The sequence below is a fragment of the Scylla paramamosain genome, chromosome 8 (assembly GCF_035594125.1).
Source record: "Scylla paramamosain isolate STU-SP2022 chromosome 8, ASM3559412v1, whole genome shotgun sequence".
Classification (NCBI taxonomy): domain Eukaryota; kingdom Metazoa; phylum Arthropoda; class Malacostraca; order Decapoda; family Portunidae; genus Scylla; species Scylla paramamosain.
In genome coordinates, this window is record NC_087158.1 from 475,001 (window position 1) to 485,000 (window position 10,000).

At 41.9% G+C, this 10,000-nt stretch overlaps 1 protein-coding gene across 1 annotated transcript in view; it reads left to right on the plus strand.

Annotated features, from left to right (window-relative positions):
- LOC135102635 (myotubularin-related protein 6-like) overlaps nt 1-8,645 on the plus strand; it is a 74,996-nt gene extending 66,351 nt beyond the window's left edge. The window contains exons 7-16 of the mRNA XM_064007919.1: nt 108-240; nt 722-954; nt 1,951-2,059; nt 2,602-2,743; nt 3,150-3,278; nt 3,938-4,064; nt 4,533-4,637; nt 5,020-5,205; nt 5,756-5,887; nt 6,049-8,645. Of these exons, the coding sequence (XP_063863989.1) occupies nt 108-240; nt 722-954; nt 1,951-2,059; nt 2,602-2,743; nt 3,150-3,278; nt 3,938-4,064; nt 4,533-4,637; nt 5,020-5,205; nt 5,756-5,887; nt 6,049-6,198 (1,446 nt within the window). The 3' untranslated portion in view covers nt 6,199-8,645. The remainder of the gene's footprint in view (nt 1-107; nt 241-721; nt 955-1,950; nt 2,060-2,601; nt 2,744-3,149; nt 3,279-3,937; nt 4,065-4,532; nt 4,638-5,019; nt 5,206-5,755; nt 5,888-6,048) is intronic.
- Nucleotides 8,646-10,000: the final 1,355 nt, after the last annotated feature.

Sequence of the window (10,000 nt, forward strand, 5' to 3'; positions counted from 1 at the left end):
GAAAATAACTGTGGTGAGAGAGCAAAGTGTTTCTGAATACAGACCATAATTTCATGTATCATCCTATGACTATACACTTCCCCTCACTTCCAGTCACTGCCTTTCAGATCAATGCCATGGCAAACCGAGCAGCAGGCAAAGGCTACGAGAACGAGGCATACTACGAGAACATCAAGTTTCATTTCTCAGGCATTGAAAACATCCACGTCATGAGAGCATCCCTTGCTAAACAAATTGAGAGTAAGTGTGGAGACCTCAGTGCTTGATGTGAATTGAGTTGATCTATTATTCCTGTAGTCATCTGATTCATTGTGTCCCTTGCCAAGCAGATTGAGAGTAAGTCTAGAGTCCTCAATACTTTATGTAATTTGAGTAAATCTTGTAGTTATTTACTCTTATTTCCTTTATTCCATGGCCATTTTTGTTTTATGATAAAACTATCTGTGCTGTAGGACAAAAATAAAATTACATATTGTCATTTTATTATTATTATTACTATTACTATTGTTGTTGGTGGTGGTGGTAGTGGTGGTGATGTAATTGTTGCTATTATTGCTATTATTCTCATCATTATTATCCAGTGTACAAAAATGCATTTCTTTGTGTCCTTGAAGCATCACATTCTCCTTAGCCTCTCATCATGTCCTCCTGTATTCCCTGTACATCACAAACCTTCCTGGTCAAGTCACTATATCCCCCATCATTTGTGTGTGTGTTGCAGCATGCCAGTTAGTGCCGCCCTCCATGAACGGCTTCATCAGCGGTGTGGAGTCATCTGGATGGCTGAAACATGTGCGCTCAGTGCTGGACACGGCTGTCTTCATCACCAGCTCCATGATGGAAGGCGTCAGTGTGCTGGTCCATTGCTCCGACGGCTGGGACCGCACCGCCCAGACCTGCGCCCTTGCCCAGCTGCTGCTCGATCCTTACTACCGCACCATCCAGGGCTTCCAGGTGTGTGTGGCAAATGGCAGGGAGAGGCAGTGCTGTGTCTTGTGGCAGGATGGCAAGGAGAGGCAGTGCTGTGTCTTGTGGCAGGATGGCAAGGAGAGGCAGTGCTGTGTCTTGTGGCAGGATGGCAGGGAGAGGCAGTGCTGTGTCTTGTAGCAGGATGGCAGGGAGAGGCAGTGCTGTGTCTTGTGGCAAGTTGGCAAGGAGAGGCAGCCCTGTGTCTTGTGGTGGTGTGGCAGGGAGAGGCAGCCCTGTGTCTTGTGGTGGTGTGGCAGGGAGAGGCAGCCCTGTGTCTTGTGGTGGTGTGGCAGGGAGAGGCAGCCCTGTGTCTTGTGGTGGTGTGGCAGGGAGAGGCAGTGCTGTGTCATGTGGTATGGAGGTGGTGGCCAATAAGTCAAGGTTAACTGAACTCCACTTGTACCATTGTGATCACTAATTTAGATTTTTTTTTTTATTTACAAGTATTTTGTATTATTTTTTACTTTTATTTATTTTATTTATTTTTAAGAGGGGACTCTGGCTAAAGTCAAAAGGATTATCCAAAATTTGGCTAGACTGGTAAGGAGTTTGTAGCTGGAGTGTTCTGTAATGAAACTGGCTTAATATTTTGGGTCAGTTTCTCATTTTTGAAAGCAGAAGCTAAAGTGTTTGCCAAGACCATGCTGTATTGTGATAAGGCTTGCTCTTGTTTTGATAATACTCTCAACCTCAATCCATATGTGTTTCTCTTTTTTTCTTGTCTTTTGTTACATAAGAGAGTACTGGCCAAGGGAACAAAAAATTGATAAAAAGAAGAAAAGGACCAAAAGGATTATCTAAAGTTGGAGAAGTGTCTTGAAACCTCCCTCCTGTCTTGCTTTGTGTTTATTCTATGTCTGTCTGTATACTGCAACCTCACTAAATTCAGTTTACAGACATTTTTAGTGCATGTAAATTAAGTAGTAAGATTTTCCGGAAACCTGCCATACTCCCCATGTCTAACCAATTCCCTGTCAACAGATCCTGATAGAGAAAGAATGGCTGGCTTTCGGCCACAAGTTCACTGATCGTTGTGGTCACATCCAGGGTGACCCCAAGGAAGTCTCTCCAATCTTCACACAGTTCATAGGTATTTCCTTAGGGTGAAATATTGATATGTGAGGAAATCCATGTGTGTGTGTGTGTGTGTGTGTGTGTGTGTGTGTGTGTGTGTGTGTGTGTGTGTGTGTGCACATTTCAGCCATCTTCCCCCATGTTACTTATCATCACTACATGGACAGATAATTATCAGTGTCTTCAGTGTTTTTTATACCTAGTTAATTATCAGCTTCTTTGTCATCATCACTGGTATTGCTGCCAATGTGACTGTGTGTTTCAGCACTAGGAAAGAGATTGATACATTTCCTCATAATCTGTTGTTGGGAAACAACTCAAAGCTTAGATCCAGTAGTAAAGGTTTCAACAAACACCCCAGAATGAAAGCTACTTCCAGTCAGAGAAGGACATCCAGGGAGGAAACCTTCTGCTCCTGACACATGACACTGTTCAGCCCCATAAGGGAGATTAAGAATGTTAAATGAAATGATGGTGGTGATGAAGATGATAAACTCCTGCCATCTCTCTCTACATCCTGAAGTCTTCCTCTAATGGTGCTGTTGTGTTGCATCACAGATTGTGTATGGCAGCTGCAGCAGATCTTGCCGTCAGCTTTTGAGTTCAACGAGCGCTACCTTCTGGTTCTGCATGACCACGTCTTCTCATGCCAGTTTGGAACGTTCATCGGCAATTGTCAAAAAGACAGAGTAGATTTAAGGTAAAGTATTAAATTATCTAAATAAAATTACTGTTGCATATAGTATGTACATGCCATTCATTATGAAAATGAGATGAACAGTGAATATTAATGGTTACATTTTCTTTATATTTTTACTTTGGTATATAGATACGTACAAGTACTGAACCATACCTTTACTACTACTACTACTACTGCTACTACTACTACTACTCCTACTACCACAATCACCACCACCACCATTGCTATCACAGATACAAATACTACCACCAACACCACTACTACCACCATAACTTTGCACCCACTAACACAACATCAAACACATCCACCACTTCCCCCTAGATCCACCACCACCCCTACAACCATAGCCTTGTATCACCCACACATCTTTGTGTGTGTGTGTGTGTGTGTGTGTATGTGTGTTCAGGTTATCGGAGAGGACGTACTCCCTGTGGGGCTTCATCAGGAGCCATGTGACGGAGTACAGGAACCCACTGTACAGGAGGGACTCCACCACAGATGTGCTGCGCCTCACCCTGTGTCCCCAGAGTGTGCGGTGAGTAGGAGAAGCAGGCCTGATGGAGAGGGAAGGCAGGCCAGGATTGATTGGAAGTGGGCAGGATTATAATATTGGAGAAATAAATTTGGAGAAAGATGAAGGAAAAGAGGGAGTAGCACATGAAGGAGGGGGGATAAGGGGCACACTAAAGATTTATTGTAGAAGATAATGGTAATGTTAATGATAATTTGACATGGGACAAATTATAGTTTGAATTAACATTTATGTGAAGAATTTCATTGATGAAAATAAGAAAATTATTGAAAATAAGTCATATTTATGTTGTAACTGGATAAAATCTAATGCTTTTTGTTATTGCTAGTGAATATTTAGTGGTTAAGGGCTACATTTTTTATTTATCTCTATTTGTTTATTTTTTTATTTACTTAATCACTTTTTCTAAAAGCTATATATTTAATGGAAAAAATCCATAAGGTAAGGATATTCAATCCCTGGGAAAAGAAACATAATGGAAAGAGAGCAAGTCAGGAAGGAAATAGGTCAGATCAGGGAGAAAGCCAGTGACAGAGGAACCACAGCTGTCATTTCCTGGCAACATACAGTAATGTAGTTTATCATGTGTACTGTGCTTCATTTTAAATTGACTCAGCACTGCAGCAAAAATTAAACCAGTAAAGTGAGTCCACCCACCACAGGTTCTGGCGAGGGATGTACAACAGGTTTGAGAACGGCATCCATCCTCGGGAGCCCCTTGGCGACCTGCTGGCAGCCACCACAGAGCACACACAGTCCCTCTCTGACCAGGCGGACTACCTCACCAAGGTAGTGCAGGATGGAGGGAACGGAGGCAGGAGGTGACACAGGGGAGGGAGGGGGAATGAAGAGTGCCACCTTTCATCTACCTTATGAATCAACATTATTCACAGCTGTTACATTATTTCTAAGTAGTTATACATTGAGTTCATTCTATGTTTTCTCACCACCACAGTCCACTTACTGTTAGAAAACTCTAACCTGATACAGTATAAGAAATGCATGAAAAAAAAAATTAAAATTGGTGAACTACTAGAACAGCTTAGAAAAGTGTTGATCCTCAGATAAAAAAAAACTGACACACACACACACACACACACACACACACTCTGTTTTGCATTTTCATCACTCAGGCTTATACCATGTTAGAGTTTTATCAGTAGTATACTGAATTGAATACATTGAGTTGAGTATAGAACAAACCCTGAAGCATTAAGAAGATCTATATCCTGACTGATGTTTTCTGTGCCATTGCAGCGAATCACGTGGCTGAAGAGTGAGTTGGAGCGGCGGGGACGTAACACCCCAAGGAAGGCAGCTGACGGTCTGTGTGACAACCGCATTCTTGACGAGGCTCAGCAGGTGATGTGCAGATTCTGTATAGATTCTCATTACCTCATGCACCATAGATATCAAGCTCCCCTCATTCTCTTTGATGGCAGTGGATAGTTTTTCCTCTTTTGTTTATTAAGATTTAGTTACCATGCTCACCACACTCTTTTAACACCAGCAAACAGTTCTCCTTTCTTGTTCATTAAGGTTTTATCTTTCAATTATTAGCATGAAAATGTCTGAAACCATTTCTCGCTCTCTTTTTTACCCTCATGTTCAGTAAGGTTTTATTCTTCATGTATTAACCTGAAAACTGCATCTGACGCTACTGTTTGAAGATTTCCCCTTCTTCACATGTACCTTTCTCCTTATGTGTCTTGAAGGAAGGTTAATAATATCATCACTCCCACAGAATGAGGGCAAGGTGGAGAGCCTGGGTGTGCTGGGGATGCAGGAGATAGAGGAATCACTGGTGTCGGTGGGGGCACTCACCGTAACACATGAGGCAGACTCAGACGTCACCTCAGACAAGATTGCTCCTGACACAAACTTCATCAACCCATCGCACTTGATTCATGGCAGTGGAAAGAAGCTTATGGTGGGTGTTGCTGGTGGTGTTGTTGGTGTTGCTGCTTCTTAGTCTCGTATATGTCCTCATTCAGTTACTTTTATCACAGTTGCTACTCACTGTCTTGGTCTTTGTGTTCTGGTGATAAGAAGAGGAAGGCCATAAGAAGCAGCTATAAGAGAGGCCCATATTCTGAAACACTTCTGCAGTGCACCTCCTCTACATTCAGAAGGCTATAGTTGAAGTTACACAAGTTTTTAAGGGTGTTTTTTTATGGCTGTAGTGATAGATTAGCAGAATACTCTTGAGAACCTAGCTAATTATCTCTGATCTTTTGAAAATAGTCTTAGTGAGAAAGCAGAGTGTTTCAGAATATGAGCCAGAATCCTGCACTTGATGTTATCTTGATAGCATTTGGTTCTTTTAGGAATAGATAGATTAAAACAGATAAATATACAGATGGGTGAGAGGTAATAATGAAGTCACCCTCCAGAAACAAATATACAGCCTCCTGATCATACTCTTCACTTGTTTCGGCAGACAAGCAGCACATCAATACACATGATGGCTTACCTTGCAGAACCAGCTGTTGTCTCACCAGGCTCTGCGAGCTGTCTCTCCCGAGCTGGCCTCTGTTGCTCTGGATTGGAAGACTTTCAGGAACGTCAAGGAGTGCTCCTGCTCCACCCCTTTTGATCATTTCAGCCGCAAGGTGAGTTTCCAGGCTTCCCTTAAAAAAAATGGGACGTATAGTGTTTATTGAGGAAAGATTTAGTAGAGAAATGGCAATATGTTGCCTCTAGAACCTGAATCTTAAATATTGCCTTTAAATCCCAAGCCACAACTAAAGCCAGGCCCTGTGTTCCTCTGCAGCACCATTGCTGGCGGTGTGGGGAAGTGTTCTGCACTCGCTGCATAGACAAGAAGACAGCACTGCCTGGCCACCTCAGCCAGCAGCCAGTGCCTGTGTGCCGGCCATGCTACAAGGACGTCACTCGCTCCGTCTCGGTGGACACGCCATAGTTAGGGAGGAGGGGGTGATGAACTACTGTGGAGTGATTGATTATTTATTCCTCTTCTTCTTTCTCCTCTTCTTCCTTCTCCTTCTCCTTCTTGTAAGAGCTGCAGCCAGGCTGGGGTGCTGCCTTGGCATCTCAGGGCAGCCAGTCAATCAGATGGGATGGAATGTTCATTCCTACTTAGCCCTTTGTTGGGTGATGGTGTGGAAGGCAGGCAAGCAGCTTCCCTGTAAATTTGCCTCTCTGTGTTAGGAGCAGAGAGCTGTGATTGGCCAATACATATTGGCCCTACTTAGAAGTGTCCAATGGGAGTGCCACTGCCGCTGCCTGTGGAGGCTTCCACTGGTCATGTTGTTGATTTATCACTGTTTGCACTCTCCTCAAAGAGGACGTGACTCTGGTAGTGCATCGTTTGTACACAGGTGGGTTGTACTCCACCACACAGGATTACCAAGCATTACCAGAATACTTCACCTACTTAAACCTCTTGATCATTCTTTGATTGTTTAGCTATTAGTTTGTTGGAGTGTCAAGTTGTACTTCAGTACAAGTTATGAAATGCATTCATCCTTTCCATTATCAAGATGGAGTAAGGAGTGAAATGCATTATTGTTAAAATACCTGGAAGTCTAACTGACCTTATAACTCAAAAAAAAAATTACTGTACTCTGATTTAGTTCCTATTATGAGACAATTATATAATGCATTGTTATGCTAGAATCATATAAAGGTATAATTGATAATTTAAGTTTAAGTTATAAAAGAGAGGCAGGAGTTGTGAGGTCAGCATGTTGGTGGGCAGAATGAGGCTGACACCAGCACACAGCACTGCAGGGCATGGTGGTGGTGGTAGTGGTGGTGGTGGTGAGGCACCTTGGGGCCTTCCCCAGTGCACACAGTACCTAGAGAAGGTGCAGCTGTAGAGCTGCATCACAAGTGCTGCATGTGAAGCTGCACTGTGTAGCTTACACTGTGATAGTGAGGATCTGAAAGCAGTGGCACAAACAGGTTGCCACTTTGTGTAGCTAAAATGAAACTGCCGGCCACAGGAGGCACTGCGTGTCTCATGATCCCGTTGTTTCTAGATATGTTGCAATGCTGCATATGGCCGGTAGTCTGTCTGTCTGTCTATTGTTCTCTCTGTCCACGTCTCTGATGCCGTGTCTCCTTCCAAGAGAGAAGTGTCTATCTGTCTCTGCAGGAATACACTGCAAAATTTGTACAGCATGGCAGGGTGAACTGAATCAAAACTGTTGCCTGTCAGATGTGTGCCCTGCATCTCCCTGCAGACAGAAGATTCCACACTGGAAAAACATTGAGACATAAATTTGTGATCTGAATAAAGTCAGGTTCGTGACAATTTAGTTTCAGAATTGGCACAGGCAAACTCAGAACGAGCTCTTCACAGTCTGTTGTAACTCTCCCTGACATTCCTCACACCTTTTCCTCTTCTGTTGTCATTCAGGTCCACAGGCAGCCTTCAGTGAGGAAGTTAATTTTCACTCATCACTGAGTCATTATTTTGATTCATTGCTCATCTGTCTTACACTTTTCATCTTATTTCACAACAAATAGTTGTTCCTTGTGTGACATGATTTCTTTGTACATCATTTGAGGGTTTTATGTCACCAAATTAACTCCCAATAATCCATTTAAGTATGATGTGTCTGCTCTGATCAAAGTTGCCTGGACATCCTTCAAGGGGTGAGCCCTCAGAGTTACCAGGAAACATCAAACTCATCTTTGGGGATAAATTAATAGGAGGAAAAATAAAAGATAATGTTGATGAATTAAATTTCACATTAAAAGATTTCATAAGCAGTAGGAGAAAACTGTCAAACAAGAAATAACTGATTCATTCCAGATTCCAGAGTGTTTATAAAGTTGGTTACAGAGATCCTAGAAGACTCAAAGACTGGAACCTCACTCTTGTATCATTTGCACTCACACTCTATAAACTGTGAACAGTAGAAAGTTGCACAAAGAGAGCAAATAAATTGTTGAGAAAGGGAAACCTATACCAGTGCATGTGGGTCATAAACACAGGAATGGTAGCAGTAGTTTAGGCATTTTTCTTCCAGGCAATACAGGGTTGTGCCTCACAGGTGTGCCAGTCTTTCCTCCCTGCTGGTCTCTACAGGTCTGAGTGGTCAAGGCAATCAAGGGACACTGAGAATAGACCCTTGATATAATTGTGCCCCACATTCACCTTGTAATTATTTCCGTTACCTTAAGTTTCTTCCATTGATCAGGGAATACATTACTATTATGATACTACCAGATACCAAACTTGTTCTTGCCTCAAATATCATTATTACAAATTATTTATTATTTTTTTATGCTCAAAGCTTATCAAGAGATGAATAAGAAGTGTGGTGTCAGGAGGAGGAAGGCAGTGATTGCCATTGATTCAAATTTTCATAGATGAATAAATAAATGGAGACAAATGTTTCACTTGATCATTCATCCTTTCATTGCACATTTCAATGTGTAACCTTGTTGTATGTCTCTACCTAGATATCAGTTGCCTCGCACCACTTCACACCAGAAACCTTTATCCAGTGAAGGAAATAATGCTGATTTGTTATCTACTTGTTTTGACATTCAGTAAGGAAGTGGATGTCTGTTATCATAAGACTGAATGGTGTGATAACACATGATAGCAATCACAACACAACAGTTAGATGGCAAGCTGAATATAGACAGATATGCACAGCATGCAAATTTGCCTCCATATTTATACTAATTCAGTCTCCTTCAATTGATGCACACTTTCCTTTTAACATTTTTTTATTCAGTTTAATCCATGTTTACTTCTATGGAGAAAGTTTTATTTCTTTTAGCTGTTTAAGGGATCTTCCTCTTCTCTTTCCCACAAATATCCAGTTTTTCCTCTTTTTCCACAACAGATCATTCCTATCTACGATATTTAATTTATCTCTTGTCAGTGTTATGATTTGTGGAAATGTTTTTTTTTTTTTTTATGGTGTGATGGAATGCTGACATAATAGTGCAATAGTAGTAGCAGTAGTAGTAGGCTGCATAGTGGTGATACATGAGTGACGCGAGTGAGTGGTAGCCTTGCCCAGCTGAAGCTCTCACCCCTGAAAGCTTTGGCAGCTAGTACATATTTTAGAAGCAGACTCATCTTGAAATATTCTGTACACCAGCGGAGCATGGAGAGGAAGGCCGTGGTGGTGAGCCTGTGCTTGGTGCAGACCATTGGACATCTGACAGCAATAGTCCATTGAGCCCAAACAAGGCTCCTAGATATATTAAACTAACTGTAGGATTAAAGAAAAAAGAAAAAAAATAACCGAAATAAGAGGGGACGGTAGGAATGTTTGAAATGGTATGAGGAATAAGGAAAGATGCAACGCCAACTCGGTCACTGGTTTAGAAAATATTCGTGTGCTCGAAGCGATGCTGGTAACGAAGAGGGGTGCGATACCAAGATAGCTTGATTATACCAATCCAATCACTGGTTTAGAAAAATAATAATGTGTTTGGCAGCTTACCGGTAAGGTTGATGAACTAAAACCATAGAATTAAATTAGTCATAACCATAAAAAAAATTAAATAAAGGCACCATTCTCTTTCCGGGCAGCAGCAATTAACGTGCAGGCTTTTTCCCTCAATATTTTGTTTTTCATCCCTCGCCCTGCTCACCCATGCAGTCTCCCTTTTGAGAATAAAAATGAATAAAGAAATATGTATTGGTTTTGTACTGATGAAATTTTCAAAACTGGCCGTAGTAGGGTCCGGATACATAAATAGTTGATATCCCAGCCCATGACAACTTCTGC